Below are 26823 nucleotides of genomic sequence, written 5' to 3'. Positions count from 1 at the left end.
ATTCTCTCGCGCCTCACACGCCGAAGAATAGGCGCAACTCCTTGGAGCGCGCCAAAAACGAAAAAAAAAACAAATCACAGGGCCTCTAAAAGGCCCTGTAATATAATGCAACACTTTTGTACACAGCACCACACAGTATTAAAATGACACAAATACTGCAGTGGAACGTTAGGCGCTGCTAAGAAACCTCGACGATATCCAGGAACTTTTACACAAGCATACACCTAAAGTGCTGTGCGTACAGGAGACACACCTGAAACCTAAACACACCAACTTTTTACGACATTACGTTATTTTTTGGAAGGACCGAAATGATGCCATTGTGTCATCCGGTGTTGTTGCCAATATAGTCAATCAAGGGATTGCATGCACACATTTACCCCTACAAACATCCCATGGGGCCGTGACTGTTCGAGCAGTTCTTTTGCATAAGCTCGTCAGCATCTCCTGTCTCTACATACCTGCACAACACCGTCTTGAAAAGCATGAATTCCAGTCCCTCATTGACGAATTTTCAGAGCCCTATCTTGTCCTAGAGGACACTAATGCACGTAGTAGCCTCTGAGGTGACTCTCGCTGCGTTGCGCGAGGTCGCCTGATTGAACAGTTTCTTTTTTTTTCCGGTGCGTGCCTCCTGAATAAAAAAAAGAGCCAACGTATTACAACATCACTAACAATACGTACTGAACAATAGACCTCAGCATAACACCCCCATCACTCCTGCCTCTACCTGAATGGGAAGTCATTAATAACCCATACGGTAGTGACCATTTTCCTATTGTTATAAGCACATCAATAACAAATGCATTTTCTGCACAGATTCCTAAATTACTCACCGACAAAGCTGATAAGGAAAAGTTTCAAAAAGTGACTCTATTAACTTGAACTGCTATGATGGCATTGAGCATAGAGGATGCTGCGTGCTACTTTACGGCTTTCTTGGTTGATGCAGCAACGAAATGTATTCCCCTAACATGTGAACTGTCTGTAAAACGACGAGTACCATGGTGGAATAATTGGTGCCGTGATGTGCGAAAACAACAAACTAAGGCATGAATGTTGCTTAGAGACTCGCCTGCAGCCGAGAATCTTGTAAACCTTAAGAACACCAAGTCGCAAGGAATGATGACGCGGTGACAGGCCACAAGGGCAACTAGGCACAAGATTTTATCAGAGATTAACTCATACACAGATGAGTTGAGAGAGTGGATACGGTTGGTAAGATGGCTGGACGAAAAGCGCATTCGCTTCCTCTAGTAAACACACAAGAGGAGAGTTTGGAACACCAGGCTAACACCCTCGGAGCGCACTTCAAACAGGTCTCCAGCACATCACATGATAGTCAAGCGTTCCGACGATACAAAACCAGAATAGAAAAACAGAGACTAGAGCGCAGACCCACAACACATGAGGCATAGGATGAACCTTTTTGTTTGGCTGAAGAACAAGCCTCACTTACCTGCTGCAATAAATCTACCCCAGGCCTGGACCGTGTGGCATAAAACACCTGCCGACTTAAACCCAGAAAGCTCTCCTCTCCATGTATAATGCGATATGGTCTTCTGGCAAGCTGCCCTAAGCCTGGAAGGTAGCTATCGTTATCCCAATTCTAAAACAAGGCAAGCACCAAGCCACAGACCTTGCAAAGACAGCTGGAAACTGTGGCTTGGTGCTTGCCTTGTTTTAGAATTGGGATAACGATAGCTACCTTCCAGGCTTAGGGCAGCTTGCCAGAAGACCATATCGCATTATACATGGAGAGGAGAGCTTTCTGGGTTTAAGACCTTGCAAAGACAGCTGGAAACTTTGAGAAAATGATTAACAGGTGCATGATGCAATTCCTTGAAAAATTGAACACTTGACCCATAGCAGTGTGGGTTTCGAGAGGCTCAGTCCACTACAACTTGTCCTTATTGAGGCACAAATTCATGACACTTCTGTTCATAAGCCATTTTTTCTTCCTGCGTTCCTCAATATGAAAAAGGCACATGACACTACATGGCGCTTTGGCATATTGCGAAACCTGTCACATTTAGGTGTGCGGGGTAGAATGCTGACAATCATCGAAAGCTACCTGTCCAAACGGACCTTACGTGTCCGAGTCAGCGCTGCCTTATCTAGAATATTTGTCCAAGAAACAAGAGTGCCACAAGGAGGTGTGCTGAGCTGCACACTTTCTTAAGTTAAAATGAGTTGCTTGCACCTGTCTCGCCCACGTAATATTTTTACTGCATATATGTCGATGATGTACAGATTGGTTTCAAATCGTGCCACATGTCAATGTGCCAACGTCAAGTTCAACTAGGGTTGAACAAAGTATTCCAATGGGCAGACGATAATGGCACTTGTGACAAAAGGGCACATGCGTCTTGTTCTGCCGAAAGAGGGGCCTCTGTCCTCACCCCGACATGACCTGCATGGTGAACCCCTGTCAGTCAAGACCGAGCACATGTTTCTTGGATTACTACTAGACACAAAACTAAGTTTCACCCCACACGTCAAGTATTTAAAAAGCAGGTGCTTAAAAAAATGAATATTTTGAAAGTGTTGTCACGCGCTACGTCGGGCAGGGACAAGAAATGTCTGATGAATTTATATGAAAGCCTCGTACACACACGTCTATATCACGATGCTATAATCTATCAGTTGGCAACACCATGAGCCTTGAAGATTTTCTACCCTGTCCACCATCTAGGCATTCGCCTCTCTACAGGTGCTTTTGGAACTAACCCCGTGGAGAGCGTGTACGTGGATTTGAATGAATCGTCGCTCCACCTACGAAGATGTTACCTGTCTTTTTTGTACTTTCTGAAGGTGAAGGCAGACAAGAAACACCCTTCTCATTTCACTAATAATGATTTGTCTTGGTCTGGCTTGTTCGAGAACCGTCCTTCGATGAGGCAGCCCTACTCACTCCATGTGAGGGGCCTGGCCGAAGAAACAGGTGTACCTCTCCTCGAACAGAGTTTGATGGCTCCTGCAGCACATCTGCCACCGTAGCAGTGGCAGCTTTTAGACTAGGGTGTCTCTTTTGTTGAAGTCACAAGGCGCGCACCACTTGCACACATACATACATACTTCCTAGATCTACAACATAAATAAACATGCCCTGAGTTTTATCGACACGCCAAAGTCAAACACTACTGTGTTATATGCATCGGTAGGCCAATCCTTTTCCGAGGCCGGCGTTCATCATCCTGATGCAAGCATTCTCTCAGGAGAAGCTAAATTTACGCAATACTGGCAGTCGTGAAACACATCAAACAGATAAAATTACAAAAGGCGGCAATATACACAGATTCCGTAAGTGCGTTTAAAAACCTGAAAACCCCTAAAATACACAAGAACTCTGTGCTGCTGTCACTTTAATCACTTCTGTGCACACTGTACACATAAAAACAGCATGTCGTTGTCTGCTGGGTGTCAGGGCACCGTGAGACACAAGGGAACGTTTCGGCCGACAAACTGGCTGCTTCCACCAACGACACTACTTCCAATGCATCAATACCAATCCCTGCACTTGACTTAAAACCTTTTCTAAAACGAAAGCTCAGGGGGTGTTGGCAGAGCAGGTGGAATATAGAGTTAGATAATAAATCTCATGCCATTATGCTGCACCCTGGTAATAGGCCGCCACTATCAAAATCACGACATACAGAAGTAACACTAACAAGGCTTGGAACAGGACATACACAATCTACACATTCATATCTTATATCTACCGGTGATGCACCATATTGTGAGAGATGTGGCGAACCACTTACGGTTTTCCTCACTCTCGTCCAGTGCAATGAACTAGATTCTCTAAGAAAAAAACACTTCTTACTTCCCTACCGACAGCAGCTCCCACTACACCCGGGGATGCTCTTCGGTAAGGATCCGCTTTTTAAACTTCAATCACTTTTCACGTTTTTAAAAGATTTTCACAGCTTTCATCCCATATTTTGAAGTGATCTGTAGAACAACCTCTATACCGTGGTCGTTGCTGCGGTGACTATATCTCCATCATTGTTTTAGTATCATGCAATTCTACCATTCACTTTCACTGCACATATTTCACGCCACTGTCATGATTTTAAAACTTCGATGTTTTTACCCGCGTTAGCGCGAGGAATTTTAAGGCCCCTTTACAGCCACGCATCATATCATTGTTCATAAATCTAGTCTATTGAAATGGCCCTCTTGGCCATCAACTGGCCCTTGCGCCATTAAAAACCACTCATCATAATTTAGTATTTAGGTGAGCATTAGTTTTGTATAAGTAATTCACTCCTGCTATAGCCCCACATTGGGGCTTCAGTATATTCAAATAATAAATAAAATAAATTTGAATCCATCTATTCTGATCCGCAATGGGCGCACTCTGGGGTATTCAAAACCTACCATCGCATTCGACAACGCTACTTCTGGTGCGGGCTGCACCGCTACGAGCAGCCGTCTGTTCGCTCTTGCCTCGCTTGCCAACGCCGCAAACCGTCAGCACACATGTCGCCAGCCAGTCTGCAACCGTTACCTTGCCCTGAGCATCCATTTGGGCGCATAAGTATTGATTTGTATGGACCACTTCCTTTGACGTCGGCTGGGAACCGCTGGGCCATCGTCGCCGTAGATCATTTAACGCGACACGCCGAAACCGCCACTATCTCTGTGGCTACTGCGCATGATGTTGCGTCTTTCCTACTGCGTCGATTCATACTGCGCCAGAGTCCACCCCAGGAGCTTCTCAGTGATCGAGGCCGTGTCTACTTGTCAGAAGTCGTCGAAGCCATTCTGACGGATTGCCATTCTGTCCACTGCAAAACTACTGCTTACCACCCGCTGGCAAATGGTCTCACCCAACGCTTTAAGCGCACCCTCGGTGACATGCTTTCGATGTACGTCGCCGCCAACCACATGAATTGGGAAACTATACTACCCTTCGTCACCTACGCCTACAACACCGCCCCTCAGAGCACAACAGGGTTTTCACCTTTCTTCGTGTTGTACGGAGGCACCCGTCACATCATCGACACAATACTCCAGTACACGCCGAATTCTTCTGAGTGTGCACCAATTTCTGAGACAGCCAGGCTCACTGAAGAGTGTCGCAAGCTTGCCAAGATTTTTACGATGCATGAGCAAGAGCAGCAAAAGAGTATTGGTGATGGCTCCAACACTTCTGAGCCCCCGTTCCTTCCTGGTTCTCTTGTATGGCTCTCAATCCCGACCTCTGTAGCTGGCTTTTCTTCCAAACAACTCCCGAAATACGGCCCTTACCGTGTCATCGAGCGCACATCTCCGCTCAACTATCTGATCGAACCAATTGAACAATCTTCGGACATGCGCCGTCACGGGTGCGACATAGTCAACGTTGAGCGCCTGAAGGCTTACTATGACCCGCTCATAGTGACAAGCTGTTAGGTCGCCAGGCGGCTCCCTCTTCGACCCCGGGGTAATGTTGGAGAACCTTCTGAACACTGAAATCGGTCTAACTCTCCGGTGCCTTCTAGTAGGTCTACCAAAAAAAGAACGCCGCTCCCGCTGAGAGTCCGTGCTTGGCCGTTATTGTCGCCATTGTGTATGCTCGCTGTGTGTCGGCTAATAAACGCCCTTACTATATATATATATATATATATATATAGGAAAGAAGTGGATATTTAAGGGCTCGTTTTTCCGTGTTTTGACACTTTACTAATGAAATGTACAGACATTATTGCCAAGGAAAATTTAGGGGAGGTCATTAGACCGAATTGTAAGGTAAATGTGAAGAAAGAAAAGTGGGTCAAAGGATAACATGCCGTGGGCAGCACCCGAACCAGCGAACTTCGAATAATACGTTCGGTGCTCTACCACTGAGGTACCACGGCTTATCATCTGTGTGTAAGATAAGCTTTTCATCTGTATATACCCGTCTTCATCGCTTAGGCCTGAGCAGCGGAGATTTGGCTAGGGTGCGAATAAAAAAGTCTTGCGTTGTGAACGTCGTCTCACGGGTGGTAGATTTTCTGATCGGTCGCAGAGTCCTGTTCTTTCTAGGTTCCTTCACAACTTCTACGACAATGCACACCTGGAGCTCTAATACGGTCACCGGTTACACCAACAGCACTCAGAAACACCTCAAGATGAGCCCTCTATGCTAACGCTGTCCCACCTACGGCATCTGTCTCTACAGAGCCGGTTGCTTTTTGGTCACCACATTGAAAATGTCCTAGCTTTGTGTCATCGTTTGAACAGCTTGATGACGGAGGATGAGGGGGTGTGCCATGTGGTCAAAGGCATGGGTGTGACAGCATTAAACGCACTTGTGGTGCAGAATGCCCCTACAGTCTCCAAACTCATTTCCACGCGTCAGCGCCTTCATGAGCTGCATACACTCTTTGCATCCTGACTCATTCCTTGTGAGCGCAGCTGATGCCAGCGACCAACGCGCGCTCTTTTCTTTTCACTATAAGCGAGGAACTACAAGTGCAAGGTGTACGGTGCTTACTTTAGCTCCGGACACCGTCTCCTGCCAGCAGTATCCATGATATCATCAAAGATCTTCGTGCGTTAAGAGGTTCTCTTGCGCTTGTTCCAGACAGTCTTGCCTCATATTTTCAGCGTGTTGGCTGCGTGCATCTTTTCGCGAAGCTGCTTTTCGGTCTAATCGGGTTTTAATGCTGCATTCGCTGCATTACTGAGTGCAAGTTGGCGAGTGCAAGTGGCCAACGATTGCGCTTGAAGTCGGTCATGTTACTCCACTGTCTCTAAGAACAAGTTGCTGAAAGTGAAGACCTTCTTTGTTTTTTGAATTGATAGCGTACCAAGTGCGAGACGAGATGGCACATGTATGCCTTCCCTATCTAAAAAAAACAGCGTTTCCAGTATCCCCCAGTGCGTTTCAGCACGATGGGTGACGCTGGAAACGCTGTACAATGTGTCCCAGTGTACTACAGTGCACTGCGAGGCACTGGGACACACTGTACAGCATGGGCACTGTCTTAAAACGCGCTGGAAGGCACTGGTCACGCTGTACAGTCTCTATCCTACACTGATAACGTTAGCGGTACATTGGTAGAAACTACGCACGATTGGCGCATTGTCTGTAAGACTTCATATTGAATCGCGACGTGTCAAGCGTAAAGTTTACCGAATATGATGGTATTCTCATCTATGTTTTTCTCATATATAGCTTCAGTTCCCTTAGGCAATGAATGCGAGTACGCTAAAGCATCCATGTGTTGATCGTGCTGGTCAGAGGCGCTGCCAAAATATTGCTTGGGGTGACAAACGACAACTTTGTTCCTGCAGGGGGGGCAGGGAACACAGAACTTATGCATCGTGTTTTACGTACGCTTGCTCCTGGAGGTGGGGGGCCAAGCGGCGGCATGCAAGAATTTCGGAAAAAAAAGGTTCTAACCCACCCAAGTATGCCCCCCTCGGCGCGGGTGCACCTTCCTTAAAATTTGATTAAGTTTCGTCAATGTATTTTATAAATGGCATCGACTGAACTGAGAATTGGCAACACAAAATGATAGTAATATCAGTCTGATAATCAAGACCAACCTACTCTATCAGTGAGTCGTTGCAGCTCGTACCGTAAAAAGCCGCTCGTCGCCGGCCGCAGTTATCGACTGCATTGCCCAATATTGGTGTTTTTAGCTTCCGAATTGTTTAATCTAAAGTGAAAATATAACCATTCATGGGTACCTTATGATCAAAACTACATTGGAATGATGATTAGACTCTTTCTAACTGAATAACTACAATATTTACATCAACCTTGGCACACGAAGTACGGCCCTAAGCCTAGTGGTCGTATCGGCTAAAGTAAACTGCTGCAGCTGTCGTTCGCGAAACGTAAACAAAGAGGACAGAAAATACTTCCAAACTATCAAGGGGTGAAATCTGCAGTTTAGATGAGCACTGTATTATACATAGGTATGACTAAGCACATAGCGAGTCCCTGCGATTGCCGTAACACATCTGCAGCTACGCTAACAAGGTTTGTGGCAAAACGTGCCAGATGTATGTGATCCAAGGCAACCCGCAAAAAATTAGGTAACAATCGCAAGCTTGGCGCGAGCACGCACAGACGAAACATTGCGTATGTAAATGACAAATTCAAAGTGTAGGATACCTGAATTGCTTTCAAGTAGAAGAAAAATAAACTTATTCCCCTGTTTTAGGTGTGCAGTAGTGGGCAGCGTGTCTGGCTTAGAATAGGTGATGCGTTAAGGTAATGGGTTTGATACCGGCTCAGTCAGTTTTTTTTCATTTTTTTTCTTTTTTTTTCACTGCGTGCGTGTTGCAGCCTTAATTACGATGTGCGCATGACCACAAATTTTAAACACAGTTTAAAAGCAAGATTTCAGCCGATAATTGGTGCCCCGGCGTGCAGCGCCAGCGTGCCTTGTGCAGCGTGGCACTGTCCCACTATCAGAACCACACTGGACACTGGTCCAGTAATCAGGTAAGGCGCTGGGCCAGTGCCACTGGTTTTTGCGATAAAGGGGTAGATGATATTGGAGCTGGCGTAACCAAGTTCCGTTGACGGAATGTTGTCTCCGTTTCAGCGAGTGGTTCACTCGCACACTCCGTCAATGAGTGCCGTAAAAACTCTAGGAGAGAAGTTCGGGAGCGAGTCCTAACACAGAATTCAAAATATGAGCCACGAAGCCCATCTTACAGCCTCCTTCTGTGCCCTACACGGGGCGTATCATCAAGATCTTTTTAGTGTCTTTACAAAGCACAGCTGCACAGTCGTTACCATTTTCTGTGGATGCCTTGTCTAAGTGGCCCCCTTTACGAGATCCGTCATTGCTAGTGGTCAATGGTGCTGGTATGCGTCGGGTACCGAAAATCAGTATGTAAGCTCAAGTGCTAAACTGCAGCGCTCAACTGCAGCCTCGTGCTCGAACCCTTCCTAAACTCCATCATCGGTGCCGACAGGCTGGTCTACGTGGAGGCAGATACGAGGAAGGGAGTCTGACCAAAAAAACTCAGAACCATGTCCCCCAAAGCAACCCGTTCGGAGCAGCAGCGCCGCGCACGGCGTTGACCCGGTTGAAACGAACTTCGACGCGTCTGCTCAAAGAATGGTTTGAAGCGAAACTTAGTGTAGCGTTTACTCGAGTAAGCGTTAGTTTGAAAGGCAAAGACACGGAAAGCGCGACGTGTTGACGACCCTTGCGCCCGGTTTTCTTGGCTCGCGTCTTGTCTTTGTAACGCCGCGCAGTCTATATGGTCGACCTTAATCGTTGTTGTTGGCTCACACCTTGTCGAAATCGTTGGTCTCAAACTGCGGATGCTTGTGTTCGGCTTCTCTGACTCACACCTTCCCAATGTTTACGTCGTCATTCGTGAACGTGATCGGCATCGCTAACCCTCGCAACGCCGGCGACAGCCGAGAAAGGTTCGCAAACACCAGCAGGAAGCATGCCGGCGTCCAGTCGTCGGCGTGACCGCACAGTAAGCAGTAGCGCTGTCCACATTGTCGGCGCCGCGAGATTCTATAGGCGTGCCCAGCGCGTGTACGCACCGTCTCATGGCTTCTTCTCGCCGACAGACGGAGAGAGGTGGCGCAGGTGAGATGATGCTCACGTGAGGTGAGGGCTCGAGTGTTGCGAGCGGTGGAGAGGGTGAGGTGAGAAAGAGCTAACACGCCGCGAGCGTGTGGCAGACGCGGGATAGAGACTTACCTCCCCGCACACTGCTAGGAGGGCGTGAGCTACTTAGCACCGCACCAACACCTGCAGCAAAAAAGAAGCGGTGTAAACAACGGGACAGCATTGCGCAGGCTAGTCAAAAAGCTGCTTCGCATCTGAACAGTTATTAGCTTCCAGCTTCAGTCTGCCCTGTGCTCCTGCCGGGGGTCTCATACCAATGCGATGCTGCGGCACCATTTCGAAAGTGGTCTGTGGTCAGGGACGAACTCTGCCTCTCTATCGGGGCCTCGCGAGCTTCATGGGCGTTCACGGTCACAATCAGATCATCAGCGCCGATGTCAAGACCGTGAAACTCCCGGGAGTTCACAGACGCCTGCGATGACTGACAAACACAAAGTCAGTTAAAGAACAGCCTGCCTAGAGTACGGCCATTGTCCCTTGTCATGCTCATGACCTTGGGACTACGAGCGTAAATTGAACATTGAAGAAAAATTCTCTTGCCTCCGTGGGTCATCGACGGTCGGCATCTTTTCACCGAAAGGATGCCGTTCAGTCAGGCTTGCTTCGGGTTGGTGTCATGAACTCAACCACCAATTTAGGTGTTCAATTGACCACCAGTAGGTGGCGTTCGTGCCTCCCCTGTGATTCAAGGGGAAGACCTATCAGCCACCATGCTACCACTTCACAACTGGAAGGCGCACGGGCTCCTGTTTTTTAGGAAATCCATTCTACCCTCACATGGCCGTCATTCCGTTTACAGTAATGTGCCAACATACTTGCCACAAAATAACGCCATCCTGGCTTCTTTCCCCGTGGGTCTCGACTGAATGAGTGATGGTCTGAGACTTGGGTGCCTGATTTTTATGCTACACAACTGACAGTACGAAGAACTTGCAGCTTATAAACACGCGACTTCACACCGAGATTAAAGAACTCTCAGTGTCAATATTCGAGCGAGTTCATACCATCTTGCCAGCATTGTACGTCATCAAGGTTATGTCAGATCTAGCCGTCTCACACACTCTTAATTGCAGCTCACCAGATTAACGAGAACAGTTGTGGTGTACGCTCATGCAGCTTTCACATCAGGCCTACCGCTTCGTGCCAGCGCTCTCTGCATTTTCACCTCTCGTTTCTATAGTCCCCACGCTAAGTCTAACTACGCCCACTGCACGCCAAAGTCCTCTTCTTTGGATACTCCCTCACTGGATTTCATGCTGAACAGTTGCGCCACCCCCATGATCTCATCCACGATCTCGTGATGCCGTGTAGCTCTCGCCTATCGAAGCCCCTTTCTTCCTTATTCACTCGTTTGTTTCTAGTGCTCCCTTTTTTATACCTTTTCCTTCTAATATTCTTTTTATCTCCTTACTCAATCCCCTACAAGGTACTGCGCCGTGTCACCAACAAGGCATACAAAAATTAGGTGACTTTTTTTCCTTCGTTCAAGAATCACTCACTCAGACTCCTCTCCTTTGTTGCACCGATCATCCCGTCCAGTCCATCTTTGTGCTTTGGACTGATCTTCATTTTTCTTAAGTGTGACAATTCTTGCAGCTCACTGCTGAAGTGGCCCGGAGGACGTCATTCTTCGGTGTGGGGGACCACCACCTGACGTGATGGCGGTACTTAAGCCTGTGTTGACTGATGAACCGAAGATTAGTGACTCTGGCGCAGTGTTCGTTTATTGAAGCTATACTGACAGCTCATCTACGAAAAAAAAAAACTCAAATCGGAAGCTGACTTTACGGCGCTCACATACCGCTGGCTTAAGCGAAAACTTCCAGGGAAGTCCTGCTCTAGGAACTCACAACCGGTGCATGGTTACGGGAGGAATTGCACAACCGCATCTGTGCTTACATCGTCAGAACACAACTTTACTGACTTATCAGACTGTAAATAACTGAATATCTTGAGTGAGTTGCACCTGCGCAAGTGAATGAACTTCTTATCGATTAGAGGAAAAACATATTTTCTGTAGACGTGACATACAAGATTATTCTTTAGAGACTAAGAGCCATCACGCGAATGGGAAGCACCTCAATGCAGTCAATTCTTGCCCACGGGAAAGGCATAATGACTGCTCTGGCATGTCAAGGTCAGATGTGTCAGACATTGTGTATGCCCTTTCGTGTCCTGCCCCGCCGCGGTGGTCTAGTGGCTAAGGTACTCGGCTGCTGACCCGCAGGTCGCGGGTTCGAATCCAAGCTGCGGCGGCTGCATTTCCGATGGAGGCGGAAATGTTGTAGGCCCGTGTGCTCAGATTTGTGTGCACGTTAAAGAACACCAGGTAATCTAAATTTCCGGAGCCCTCCACTACGGCGTCTCTGATAATCATATGGTGATTTTGAACGTTAAACCCCACATATCAATCAATCCTTTCGTGTGATAGCCTTTGCGAAGTCACATATTCTGTAAGCTGCGATACATAAGCGTGGTTTGCAAAAGTAAGATTACTTGTCCGAGGTGCGGAGAACCTCCTAAAATAGACAACTACGATACTGCTGCTTCTTGAAATGCCCAGTATGCTATGTTGCACATGAAGCGACATAGAAGGACTGCCCAAAGCTAAAAGAGGAAATACGTTTGCAACGAAAAATTGTAACAGACAACTCGACACATAGGAAAGCTGTACTCGTCAATCCGCTGTAATAGACGTCGATCCAAACGCACGTACGAACAAAACCTCAGTGTTCATAATACTGTTAGATTGTCTACAGCCCAAGATTGACACATGCTTGCGAGAAAAAAGGTCGCGATGCCCATCTCGAGTACATCACACCAGTTAATGCAAGCCATTGCGTCTGATGTTGAGTGCCCTTCGCTACGATCTAGTGTTAATAGCATACACAACATCAGGTACTGCAACTGCAAAGGTGGTTCATTACAATAGGCAAGCCATTGAAAAGACCCTGACTACAATGAATATCTTCCTGAAGTCTAATCGTGAAATTTCATGCCAACTACAGACACCGGGTGTGGTGTCACCAGTACAGATCATCAACGTGGTGGAACCACTCTTGTCAGAGCTTCCTTAACAGTATATGTCTAAACTATTCGAAGAGCAAACACGTTCCTCTGCTATACCCCAGAACACAGCGGGCTCAGTGCTTGCTGCCATATTGAAAAGCACGTGGCACTGTCTGTTGCAAGCGCAGTGAAGCAACACTCGTTAACAGCCAAGCGAGCAGACGCTCTGCAAATCAAACGCAAAACTTCACAACTCCAGTCCGGCTGTAAGCATGTTTCCTGCTGCTCCAGCGCTAAATGTTTTATGCTGATGTCCTGTGAAACGTCAAGAATACCTTCCTTCACAGTCCTGAATGTGTGCAGCTCGCGCATTGCAGTCTATAGAAGCAGCTTTATCGGGTACTTGCTATTGCGTTTGAAAGAAACACGAACAGCGGAAAACACTGCTTTCAACTCAGTTGAACTGCGGCGTGCCTTTGCTGTGACAAGGCAGAAATAGTTCTGTAATCCAGTGCCAAGGTAGTGCTACAATTTGGTTCCAACTTACGCTCATTCACCGCATTAGTATCAATAGTAAGTCCTGCCGGGCACCCTGAACACACACGAGCTGCAAAAGTGCCAGCTAGACCAAGATTTTAAAATGCTATGGTGATGCCGGCCGAAAGGACGTGTACATTCGCCTAGTGACAGACAAAGCATGTCGCAGTTTGACCGAGTTGAAGGTAATTCTTTCCGTGCCGTTCACGCATCACGATAGTAGGCCGTTGCAGTTGTACTAAACACGCGTGGTTCGTGCATTCACGCGGGAGTCATAATAAGTATCTCCTATTATTGACATGCGGCCTGCGAAAGAGTATGGCAATAGATTCGCGCCTCCCAATACAGGCATACTGCACGCAAATCGCTGCATTAGAGTGAAACAGCTGGAGTCGCACTTGAATAAACTCAATAAATATACTTACTTGTACACTTCACTAAGCTTGTACAATTTTCTGCTGATTTTAATCATATTATAAAGCGGAGGAGCTATGCGTTTTTTGTTGCGGACAGAAATCTGTGCCATCGCAAAAGACCACACCGGCACAATTTCCGCGATACCGCAGTGAATTTCAAAGGCAGTGCTCAGCGATCCGCTCCTCTTGCGCTGGTGGTTGTCGCATCACATGACATCACACTAATACCTAGATGACATTTTATAAGTGGGCGCTGCATAAACAGGCGCTTTTTTGCATTTTGAACTCCCAGAGCTACTGCATTTCATGCTAGCGAGGCGTGCCTTGACACTTGCAAACAAATTATGACCTTTCTGGGAGCGAAGGTATACCACCAAAGGCACCTGGGTGCAAGTTAGGGATGCTCTCGTTTATACTGCGCTGGAATGCGATAGATTTGTGAAGCCAGTTGTCAGACTTTCACCATTGAATATTGAAATACCAATTCCCGGTGGTTGTGACATGCGACCCGACTAAGCAGTCATCTTTTAGATTATCCGAACATTTCACACTGAGGTATAAAGACGACCGACTTGCGAGTAATTTGTTATTCTCTATAGGTCGTGACATCTTACGTGAGAGAAGCCGTTGCTCCTCACGTAATAAATGAATAAATGTCTGACTCTAACGCATAGGGGTTTCGCGTATCTGTAATCGTGGATACATTCCCTCCAGAAACCACGTGAACAGCTTTACCTTTTATCTGAGATTTAAGCTGGCCCTGGGCTGCACCTATTGGTTCGGGACTTTAACGCGCACCTTGCTATGTGGGGCTCTGCCTTAATGAATGGCCTTGGCAGGTACATTGCTGAAGTGGCAATAAATCAGGGCCGTATGTCCTTCAAACATGGCTCACCGATCTTCTTTTGTGGCACATTGTGCAGCAGCTGCCTGAACGTCTGCTTGTATCTAGTTCTCTTTTACGAACCACCCCTTGGTGTGCAGACGTAAAAACAGTCGGAAGCGACCATCTCTAGACATACAGACAACTCAAACGATACGATGATTCCCCTCCCCTTCCTGTGCTAAATGTGGACTGCCTAAAATTCCAAGCCTCACTGGACTGCCATTGTGGCAACATCGATTCTGTTTCCGGAAAAGAGAGAGGGTCGACGCGTAAGCTTAGGTGCAAATACTCATGCCAGTATACCAGAACCGAAATCGTTGAATAACATAGAATAATAACATGTCGGTGTCATGGCTGTGCAGAAAAAAAGCACTGGAGGACGAGATCACCATCACACTTGACTGCACCTCACCGAGCCTTGCGGTATGTAATTTCACATCTTGACAAAAAAGACAGATGACGGTAAAGGACATATTGTAATTCTCGGCGTCCCAGGGAGCCGTTATCGCGTATATGGCAGGTTGTACGGAGCCTTCAGACAACAACTCAACAGTTATTTTCTTTTCGAGCTACATCACTAAAACAAGGTCGCGGGTATATGTGTGCGAATAATAATGCAAGTAAATCATAAGCGCATTCTCTCTACCGGCACCACTTTCCAACTGCGCCTCCGCTTCATGTTCATAGGATCACCTCGACTTGCCGTTTACTACGCGCGAACTCAACGCCGCTATTGCAGCCTCTCGACGCTCATCCGAGTCAGTGCCCGGCGGGATGACCTATAGGGTCGCCACAAACTTTCGAAAGAAATTCGTCGAACGGTGAACAAAACGCCGTCAAAAGTCACCAATTTTTTGAAATTACGCGAAAAATGTCAAAATAAACTTATGTTGCGCGTGCCTAATATATATGTAACCCTAAATAATTCGGACTTTTTTTAGTGCCAGTCAAATCGCCATCTTCATCATGTGAGCGTTGACATAGAGCATGCATGCAGTAGCGAACCTCTGTATGCTAGTTCCTCACAACAGATGTTGCCGATGGTGTAATTTGCAGCGAATACAGGATGAAGCAGCCGCGAAAACTCATTTTCCGACACCGCGCATATCATTTGGACAGATTTAGAGAATTGCATCAAGAGTCCGAAAATCGAAAAAAATACATCATATCCGCGAGGTGAATGATGACGAGTGGGGCAAAGCGGACAGACGAATGGACGCATGAACGCATGTACGAATGGACGGACGAAGAGATGAACAGATGGACGAACTGATTGATGGACGTATGAACGAACGCAGGGATGGACACGTGGACACGCGCAGGGCATACGCACGGGGTTGTGCATAGACGAATGCACGAATTGAAGGACGCAGGAATGAACGGCCGGACGGGTGGACGGACGGATGGACGCATAGAAGAACGCAGGTATGTACGCTCTGATAGACAGACGCACAGATGGACGAGCGGATGGACGCACAAAAGGCAGGACGGACAGATGGACAGATGCACAAATGAACGGACGCATGGATACACGGATGAACACACGCGTAAGCGGAGGGTCACACAGACGGACGAACGGATGCATGGATGGACAGAAGCAAGAATGAACAGCAATGAACAGCAAGAGAACGAAACAGCAATTTACCAAAAAAAATGAACCAAAATAAGTGGCAGAATCCAACCGCATTATGGCGTTCAGAGTCGTTAGCACTCAAACACGAGAGCATCAGCACTGAAGAAGTGATTATCATGAGACGAGATGCTGATCACACGGCATTTGAGAATGAGCGTTTTTCGCTACATACGCTATAAGGCGTGGCACCACAGTGAATATAAACATTGAAACTCATCATACTATGCTATGAACACTGATATTTACTGCAGTAATTCTGCATGACAGCTTTACTACGATGGCAGACCCTGTGTACGAATGATCCCAATGGCATAGTTTGTAACATTTAATTGCAGTTTTATAACAAATATTATATTGGCGCACAAGACGGCGGAACTCTTGTAAACCACCACGGTAAGTAAGTAGTGTAAGCTTGTGTCCCTTCCATTTGTACATACATCTTGTGCACTAGTTTTCGTGCGCACCTATCAAAACACATAATTCATCGTTCCTATCTATAGAGCCACTTCAGACTTCGAATTGATATAAAGCTAATAAGATTTGCTGTGGTGCTTAATACGTCAAAAAAATTTGACACGAAAGAGTGTCTGTATGGGAACACAAACTCTATGAAACACGCGGATAGTGATACTGACTGGAAATATGATTAGATGTAAAGCCTATGTAAACTATCGCTTGCATGGGCAGTGATGGGTGGAGGCGGAGCTTCTACTTGTTCCTAAGTTACAATTGACTACAGTGAATTGTGAAGTCTCTTTTCCAGCGTAACAGTTGAATGAGAACACGTACAATTTCGCAGTGACTGGACCTTGAAAATGGCGCAGGAACGGTCAAGTGCCATGAAGAGCATAGTTTCAGTTCTTGCAAAGGTGTCTGAAAAAAGGAAATAAAAAGACAAATAACATTTGCAGCTTCGTCTAAGTGATCAGCAGAGTGCTCGAAAGACAATAGAAAGTTGATCACTATAACGTCACTGCCTAATGTTACGATTATAAACAAAAAACTGGGAGGTTTTTATATCGTACAAGCAGACAAGCTGATTGATTGATTGATATGCGGGGTTTAACATCCCAAAACCACCATATGATTATGAAAAAAACCGTAGCGGAGGGCTCCGCATATTGCGACCGCCTGGGGTACATTAACGTGCTAAGAAATCTGACAAAATTGGCCTACAACATTTGCGTATCCATCGGGAATGCAGCCGCCGCAGCCGGGAATAAACCCCGCGACCTGCGGATCAGCAGCCGAGTACCTCAGCCATTAGAACACTGCAGTGGGGCAACCAGACAAGCTGAGTTTTCAAAAAAGCGAACTATAGAACAGTAAGGGTGTTGGCTGTTTTGGGTGGTCGAGGCTCAAGTTTTCAGCCGTTAACACTTTGCTGACTTGCTGATTGTTCAAAGCATTGATGATTAATTGAAACATTTCACTTCAGTGGAAGAATCGACAGCCTGCACAGACAGCGGCTGTCTTTGCACCCAAGACATAAAGATTTTTCTTAGGTAGGTCTTATTGACTTTAATTCACACACCTATCAATAAAATTTGATCAGAAAAACGTCTCAGAGTTAAAACATTGAAAACGGTTCAGTGGCTCCATGAGGGAATATGTGCACCCCCTGTGTGGCAGCGTAAAATAATCTTAGTCGTTTCGTCAACAAACACTGAACAGACAAGGAGATGAGCCAATCAGAAAGCTCTAATTAAAAATTGAATGCTGAAACCCAACGTCTCGATGCCAGACTGGCTTCTTACTCAGTGGTGAGAAAGCCTGAGATGTGCGGTGCTTATAAACATTTCCTCGCCTTGCGTGAGAGGTTCAGCGTGACCTGTTGCAACCCTGGCGGTATAAAGGACGGTTAATGTCCCAGTGCAGCAGTTGATGTTTCCTGCTGTCTGCTGAATTTGCCAGGATTTGTTGGAAGTAACGGACTTGTGCTCGTTTCTTTCTGCATAATCACCGCGTGGTCCGCATGGATGTGGTGGTCAAACAGCTTGCAGTGTTTTCTTACGAAAAAAAAGGAACACACGATGGCGACTCCTCCTTAAATCCTGGCACGTTCAGCAGACAGCAGCGAACATCAACCACTTCATTGAGACTATACTCTCCCTTTACTACCAAGGTTTGCGACGAGTAGTGGCGAACCATTCACGCAAGGCGGCAAGCGCATATAGGCGCCGTACACCTCCGGCTTTTCACCCCGAATAAATGAGCCAGTCTGGCTTCAAAACTTCCTGTTTCGGCATACAATTTTGCTTGAAGTTTTCTTATTACCTCAGTCCTATCTCAACCAGGCAAACATTTGCCGATTGTCCATCTTCGATTGAAATGGAGATATGCGTCGCACACGTGGTTGGTTTGCCCTGAGCACGTGTTCTCCGATAATATTCGGGAGCTATCGGTAAAAGAGGTTACAGTGTGTTGGCTGTTATCTCGTGTAAAATGATAATAACTATCGCTGATTTATACTTGCTCGTAGTGGTTCACTCTTCACATTTTGGTATAACTATATACTAATTCCTGATACCTACGCCACTGTTGTCTCATATTAGCTCTATATAGTACAGGATAAAACTGCCACGTGTTCGCTTGGCATCAACTAGTTTGCCAAATTCCTAATGTTCGTTCGCCTTTCTGCAATATTAATTGGCGTTTGGCCTTGACGACAAGTGGAAGGAATAAACGCGTATTCCTTGTATATAGGCAGTCAGGTGTCTTCGTGATACATAATACATATATATCTGTGATAGTTTTACTTCCGTATGGCGGCTTTGTTGGACTCCACAGGCCTTCGCCGAAGGCACAGTTTATAACACTGATGTCAAGGCACCGAAATATTTTGTTTTACTGAGTATTATAAATCTCTGCGTTTGAACTTGTGTTCCCTCGTATTGTCAGAATATAGCCTCAAACTATCGCAGGCCAGCCAATGTGAACTATTGTAGTTACGCAACAGGTACCTACACTTTGTAACGCTTGACTTAGAACCATTTATTGGAGCACCCGCCATCGCGCTCAATATGAGTTCCAACCTATGTGTGTTATTGACGCCAACACTGCTCATCGGCCCCTACATAAAAAGTTGGTCAATAGAACTCTGTGAGTTGGTGATAATTTGCCAGCAATATACTCTTTTTGGTGTCATTGTCCAGACTTGGTATCACTTTCACCGTACCTAGTGTGTTGCAAATGATATTGTTACGGGAATTAAAGACACACTGAAGAGGGTAACGAGAATATTTCCAATATTTACGGGTAGGTGCGACACCTCAGGGCTGCTAGCATCTTGCGCACCGAGTCCACTTCTTCATCGATTTTTCCACGTCAGCGAAGCCATGAGCACTGCCTCGTAACATTATCCCCCGCGGACGAAGCACCGTCACGGTGCCACTAAGTCGATGAGGACTGGCAGCGTAGTAGCATTTTAGTCGCGACACATTCACAACATCAGTAGGTGGTGTGGCAGAAGATGACTGTGGTTGAACAGAAGTGATGAGGTAGTCGACGTCGGTTACCTTGCGGAGAACTTTGTAGGGCCCGGTGTATCGTGGAAGGAGCTTCTCGCACAAGCCTTCACGCCGATGCGGCGTCCAAAGTAGGACGAGAGAGTCAGCAGGGAAGTCAACGTCGTGGTGCCAGTCATTGTGGCGAACTATATTTGAGGCCTGAGAAGCAGTGAGCCTATAGTGTGTGGAATTTGGCGAGCGACGCGGGCTCGAGAAGCAACGTCTTGAGCATACACCGTTGGTTCAGTAGTATCAGAGGGATGGAGTGTGTCGAATCTCGATGCAGGGTTGCTGCCGTACAGGAAAAAGAACGGAAAATAGACGGTCGTGTTATGCCTTGAAGAATAGTGTGGAAACGTAACGTAGGGGGGCGTTGCATCTCAGTCACAGTTATCAGCAGAGACGTATGTGGATGGCATGTCTGTAAGAGTTCGGTTGAGGTGCTCTGTGAGACCGTTAGTCTGGGGATGGTAGGCAGTAGTAAGGTGATGTTCGGTAGAGTTGCTATGGAGGATTTCGTCGATAACTTTTGCGAGGAAGCAGCAGCCATGATCCGTCAGTAGCTGGTGCAGAGCCCCATGCCGCAGAATGACGTCACTCAGCAGAAAGTCTGCAACGTCTGCAGCGCAGCTAGTTGGCAAGGCACGAGTAATAGCGTATCTGGTTGCATAGTTAGTTGCGACAGCGATCAGTTTGTTGCCTTACATGGACGTTAGGAAAGGTCCGAGCAAGTCGAGGCCGAGGCGAAAGAATGGTTTCGAGGGAATGTCAATAGGTTGGAGCAGGCCAGCCGTACGGATAGTAGGACGTTTGCGACGCTAGCAGCACTCGCAAGCACTCACATAGCGGCGCACAAAATTATACAGGCCTGGCCAAAATCACCGTTGCCGCACTTAGTGATAGGTGCGGGAAAAACCTAGGCGTGCTGCCGTGGGAGCGTCATGCAGATGTTGAATAACGAAGGCACACGGGTTTCGGGAAATAACTAATAAAATTTCAGGGCCATCAGGCTTCATGTTGCGGCGATACAGAATTTCGTTGTTGAGGACATATTGACGGAGCGAAGGTTTGAAATGTCCTGAAAATACTCGCTCAATGACTGTCTTGAGTGTTGCGTCTCGGCGCTGCTCTGTGCCGATGTCGCGCAAATCAGACATGGCGAGCACACAATAATCGCTCTCATGGATAGCGAGGCTAGCAGCGTCCACCGGATAACGCGAAAGACAATCAGCGTTGTGGTGCAACTTGCCAGATTTTTAAATTACGTCATAGGTGTTTTCCTGGAGACGTAGAGCCCAGCGATCTTGGCTACCAGTTGGGTCCTTAAGCGACGACAACTATCACAGAGTGTGGTAGTCTGTAGTAACGGAAAACTCCCGGCCTTACAAGTAGGGTTGAATTTTCGCTACAGCCTAGACCAACGCAAGATCCTCGTGCTCTGTTACCGAATAGTTTCACTGAGATGTGGAGAGAAGGCAGCTGGCATACGCAATACCACGCGTTTGGCGCCCCTGGTGTTGAGCGAGGACGGCGCCGATGCAATGAGCACCGGCGTTTGTGCGAACTTCAGTCCTCGCGGACGGGTCGAAATGGGCCTAAATTTGTGGTGTAGCGAGCAGGTCAATCAGCGTGGAAAATGCAACTGCTTGGTCATGGCCCCACAACAAGGGCACGTTCTTTTTGAGAATATCAGTAAGTGGTTGTACAATTGTAGCGAAATTGCGTATAAAACGATGTAAGTACGAGCATAAGCCTACAAAACAACAAACATTTTAGTAGTAGAAGGCAGTGGAAAGTTCTTGACAGCGCTAAAATGTCAGGGTTCGGTTGGACGCCTGCAGCGCTTGCACAATGACCAAAGACCGTGATTTCTCAACGACCAACCTTTCACTTTTTAGAGTTCAACTGGAGTCCCACTTGATAAAAAACTGCTAGAATGGTCGACAAACAAGTTAAGTGGCTTAAAAATGTTGGGGAAAAACAATCACATTGTCGAGGTAGCAAAGGCAGATGGAACATTTATTATAACGGAGGCGAGAGTCCATCATGCGTTCGAACGTTGCAGGGGCGTTGCACAGCCAAAACGGCATAACCTTGAACTGATAAAGACCGTCCGGTGTGACGAAGGCAGTTTTTTCTCGGTCTCAGTCATCGACATAAATTTGCAAATAGCCCGGACGCCGAACTATAAATAAAAAGTATCACGCGCCATGAATGCAGTCAAGGGCGTCGTCGATTCGTGGCAGCAGATATACGTCTTTGGAGATTACTGTGTTCGAGCATGGTAGTCAACGCAGAATCACCAACTGTAATTCTTTTTTTGACAAAAAATAGGTAATGCCCATAGAATTGAAGAGGTCTCTGACTTTTTTGGAGAGAATCTTCTCGACTTCTCGTTGTATGACCTGGCGTTGAGACTGGGGAACACGATATGGTCGCCGTCTAACCGAACTAGCTTCGCCGGTACATATTTGATGACGCACGGCGCACGTTTGACCCAAAGAGTGGTCATCGATGTCGAAAATATCTTGGTAGGTGGTCAGAACGTGGTGCAGTTGCGCAGCCTGACAGGGCAGAAGATCAGGGGGAATCATCACCGTGATTTGGTCGGTAGGTGCGTTTGCTGAGCTGGATGCAATAAGGAATGAACAGTCGTCAGTGTCTAATGCTACGATGTTACAAGCATCAAGTGGAAAAACATGGCCTAACGAAATGCCTTTCGGGAGAACTTGAGTCGAACTACTAAAGTTGAGGAGTGGAAGCTGAGCGTAGTTGTCCACGATTTTCACGATTGTATGCGGCACAGCAACACTTCGGGCCAAGAGCACATCCAATAATGGAGACACTAAGTAGTCAGCGTCAGGAAGAGCTGGTTATATCGTTAAGACCACAAATGTGGTGGCTTGCGGTGACAGCCGAACACAATCAACAGCGCACAAGCAGTGTGACGGTGAGGACGGCACAGCCCCAAGTCCAGACAGTGCAAGTTAGACAACGCCGGTTGTACAGTCGAAGAAAGCAGCATGAGTGGACAAGAAAACTAATCCAAGAATCAGGTCATTGGGGCACTGCTCAATAACTGCAAAGAGAACAGACGAGGGGTAATTGGCGATTGTTATGCGTGCTGTGCACATTCCTGTGAAGGCAAGACTTATTTCGTCAGTGACACGAATATGCCAGGAAAAGCCGGTGTGAAAACTTTCTTCAGGCGGTGACGGAGTCGGGCACTCCTCACTGAAATATGTGCCCCGGTGTCAATAGGTGCAGAAACAGTCAGGCCGTCAACGTCGATGTCGACCAAATATCGTCGTGTCAGCAGTACAAGGAGAGAATTTGAGGTTGGTATCGAGGATGCAGCTTCACCACTAAGAGCTGAACCGCTTAGTTTCCCTGATGAGAAATGAGCGGGGAGGTCGGGCGTCATCTTAGATGAGACGAAGAAGACGGGATACATCCAGGCGGCGAACGAGACTGATGACGTCGAAGTGATGGTGAGCGGCTGTGCTGCGTATCATGGGCATCGAAGGCGTAGGAATCGAAGAGTGTAAGGCAGTGTTAGTTGTCGGAGGTTGGCGCAGCAGGCTGAAAAAAGTGCTAGCTGTCGACGCGGTGAGCAGTGTTATACTAAGTTCGGGACGAGGACCAATGATTGTGGCATTACCATGTGACGTGCCCTATGCAGCGGCAGTTAAAGCAGATCGGCCGATCATCCGCAGTTCGCCATTCGGCCGGATTGTGAGAGTGTGGATATGACCATTCCTGAGGTGGTGACCTGGGGCGAGGCGGTGACCTTGATCGGAAGCCAATTGGTCTAGACTGAACAACGGCGGAGACGTCGAAGCCCAAATTGCTGAGTTCTTCCCGCATATCGACTGTACCAAGCAAACCTGAAGTACTTGCTAATCTACGGGGCCATTGGTGAGAAGACCATATGTAATTGCTTCAATGTTCCGCCGAACTATTCGCGTCATTTCAGACGCCAGTGAAGAGTGCTGACGAGAGGTCAGTCCATCTTCGCAGGAGGACGTCGCAGTGGTGTTCGGCAGTTGAGTGACAATCTTGAAACACGCCTGCTTTTGGCCATTCAGAAACGCCGGCATTTCGGAATAATTTCCTCGACGGTCGCGCAGTTCCGGCACACTAGCAGGTTGAACGCATCGTCCGCTATCCCCTTGAAGACGCGGCTAACCTTATCAGACTCCGACATGTCGTTGTCGATTTTACGACATGAGCCAGCCCGCCCAGTATATACGAGATGTACGGCTCTGTGGACGTCCGAGCACGTATAGACAACTGCTTTGCAGCCGCCTTTTCACCGATGGGCTTCCTAAATAAGTCGCAAAGCTTCTCTTTAAATGCGTCTTAACTGGCGATCTCCTCCTCATGGTTCTCGTACCTGACTTTTTTCTGTGCCTTTCAGGTAAAACAGCACGTTGGCCAGCTTGAGAGTCGGGTCATACAGGCTGAGCGCATTCGTACGTTAGTAGTCAGCTATCCAGTCATGAACATCAGCTTCGTCCGTACTGCAGAATGCTCCTGGACGCTTCGGATGCGTCAGCACGTACGTTGGTGGGGGTGGGGCCAATGGAGGCATTGCCAAGGATTGTGCAGGCCTTGCCGAGACCGATGGAGAGGTGGCCCTGGGATCAGTCCCGTGTTCTATTACGGAAACTCTGATTAGACGACCACAGCAAAGCTTCGTTGTATGACGCTTCGTCCCCCAGCACTTCCACCAATATTTCACGGGGACAACAAATACACGGAAGAGAAAAACGAGTGTATTTCCAATATTCACAGATAGGTGCGACACCGCAGGGCTGCTAGCATTTCGCGCGCCGAGTGCGCTTCATTTTCATTGATTTGTCTACGACGGCAGAGCCTTGCCCACTGCCTCGTAACGATATTAAGCGTGACTGTACGTAATCAATCCTTTCATATGCCGCCTAACATAGAATCTCGTAGTTCTCGGTAAACGGCGGAAAAACCTTCAGTGATATATTTGGAACATTTTAAGGCAAACTACATTCAACATCACGAAGCTCGCAGCCAATACTGTACTTAAACGTGCATGACTTCGGACACTCATCACTAACGTACTATGCTTACCAGAGCCGTGTTTTGCTACCGCATGAGCCATTTTCCTGCCTCTTCTGTATATCAGTTTACTTGAACACCTGTATATAACTCAAGGGTTTTCCTGCCGAGAACGCCTGAATACGTTCTAAGCTAAAACGGTCGGCTGGCACAGCTTTGTCTGGAGTTTCTAGGTTTCAAGTTAGGTACAAAGCGACCACTTCAGTGAGTATTTACTAGCTTGGTCGTAATACTATGCGCTTAGCAAAAAACCAGTAATACTGTGCGCTTAGCAAAAAAAATGTTATGTTTGTGGATGTGATGCAATAAAGTACGATTTATTACTTTCAATGAAAGAAACTATGCTATTGTTCAAATTTAACGTAGTTGAAGTTTTTGGGTGGGCACTGAAATGCACAAACATTGCACCACATTGCGTGAGATTCTCGAACTGAAGCCACCTCTGGACATGCTAATGTCAGGTGGGTGCTACAACACTTTTGTGGTATGTGTTTTCATCTAGTAATTTATGGGGCTTTATGAACGAGAACAACAGATTCATCACACCATGATACGCTCAAAAACGGCGCCATGCATTCATGCGAGCAGTTAGCTTTTATATCAAATAAATGGTGCTATTCATGCTCGAAGCCAAATTCATTTACATATCAGACTTTTAGACTTGACGTAATCAGAATTTGAAACATTTCCGTGAGTGTTCTCATGACGATACTAAAGTTAGTTCAGCAGCAGAAATCAGTCATCTTTGTGCAATGGAATTTTGTCGGTCGTGACTGCTTGAGCACCATCTTTAGCTAGCCTAAGAGCTCCAGCCTAGCTTATGAAATCTAAACTGCCAAGAAATTTATCATTTTTTCCATTTACATGTGAAATAAATTTACGCTGGTTTGGTTGGATAATATTTTGACGGGGCGAGGTCTAGGCTTATAGGATAGCGTCCACCGAGAATCGGCAGCCGAATAAGCTGACTGAGTTGCCTCTCGCACAAGCACCTGACGCACAGGCGTTTTCTTCATCATCGCGAAGTGCCACGCTTGCTCTTGTCGATGATGCTCCTTAACATCTTTTTCCTGCAGCGGAAGCGCCGTCACAGCGCTTTGTACGGCGGCGACAAACGAGCGGGTTGATACGGTTTGAGTCTGGAAACGTGTACAACGTCCGTCTGGAGTGAGGGGGTCGAAGAGGCATTGTTTATGGGTGCGATCTCGTAGCACACGTCACTGCGTTGTCGTAACATTTTGTAGGGGCCATGGTAGTGTGATAGTAGCTTCTCTGATAGGCCGACTTGGCGGTTTGGCGTCCAGAGAAGTACCTGAGACCCCAGAGAGAAGTGCAGGCTTTGATGGCAACTGTCATAGCGGTCTTTTTGGTGCGCTTGCGGCAAGTGCAGCCGATCACGGGCAAGCTGACGAGCTGCATGGGGCTCGATAAACGACATCGCTGGCGTACTCAGTGGACAAGGGGGCAGCCGAAGGAATGAGCGTGTCAAATGGTAATGCTGGATGTCGGACAAATAGCAAATAAAACGGCAAATAACTAGCTGTGTCGTGCCGTGAAGAATGGTACGCGAACGTGACAAAGGAAAGAGCTTTGTCTCAGTCACGGTGATCTGGCGAAACGTACATTGACAGCTTCTGCGTCCGCGTTCGGTTCAGACACTCGGTCAATCCATTTGTCTCTGGATGATAAGCGGTGGTAAGCTTGTGCTCAGTGGAGCAGGCGTGGAGAATGTCATCCACAACACGTGAAAGGAAGTACCTTCCTCGATCAGTAAGCAGCTGCCGCGGAGTGCAGTGATGAAGAATGATTCATACAAGAGAAAATCAGCGACGTCAGTGGAACAGCTTTTCGGCAGTGCTTTAGTGATAGCAAAGCGTGTGGCGTAGTCTGTGGCGACTGCAACCAATTTATTTCCGAATGTGGATGTAGGAAACGGGCCCAAAAGGTCAAGACCAACACGGAAGAAAGGTTTCGTCGGTATCACAATGGGCTGTAGGAGGCCAGACGGTAGCACAGAGGGGCGCTTGTGACGTTGGCAGTGGTGGCAAGCAGTGACGTAGCGAACCATAGAACGATACAGTCCGGGGCAGAAAATTACGAGACACGCCTAGGTGACTGGCTGTAGGTTCGACATGTAGTTGTTCGAGAACGC

The 26823-nt window shown here is 47.2% G+C and overlaps 1 protein-coding gene across 3 annotated transcripts in view; it reads right to left on the bottom strand.

The window, feature by feature from the left end:
• The window catches only part of LOC142771397 (uncharacterized), a 78886-nt gene that overhangs the window by 2195 nt on the left and 49868 nt on the right, over window positions 1-26823 (bottom strand). For 2 of the 3 annotated variants that reach the window (XM_075872878.1, XM_075872876.1), the window contains exon 4: window positions 16858-16941. The exons of the other annotated variant lie outside the window; for it this stretch is intronic. In XM_075872878.1, the coding sequence (XP_075728993.1) occupies window positions 16858-16941 (84 nt within the window). The remainder of the gene's footprint in view (window positions 1-16857; window positions 16942-26823) is intronic. 3 annotated transcript variants of the gene reach the window in all.

The sequence above is a fragment of the Rhipicephalus microplus genome, chromosome 9, assembly GCF_043290135.1.
Source record: "Rhipicephalus microplus isolate Deutch F79 chromosome 9, USDA_Rmic, whole genome shotgun sequence".
Classification (NCBI taxonomy): Eukaryota; Metazoa; Arthropoda; class Arachnida; order Ixodida; family Ixodidae; genus Rhipicephalus; species Rhipicephalus microplus.
The sequence above is the reverse complement of the archived record's forward strand: the minus strand, read 5'-3'. Positions and strand labels throughout refer to the sequence as shown.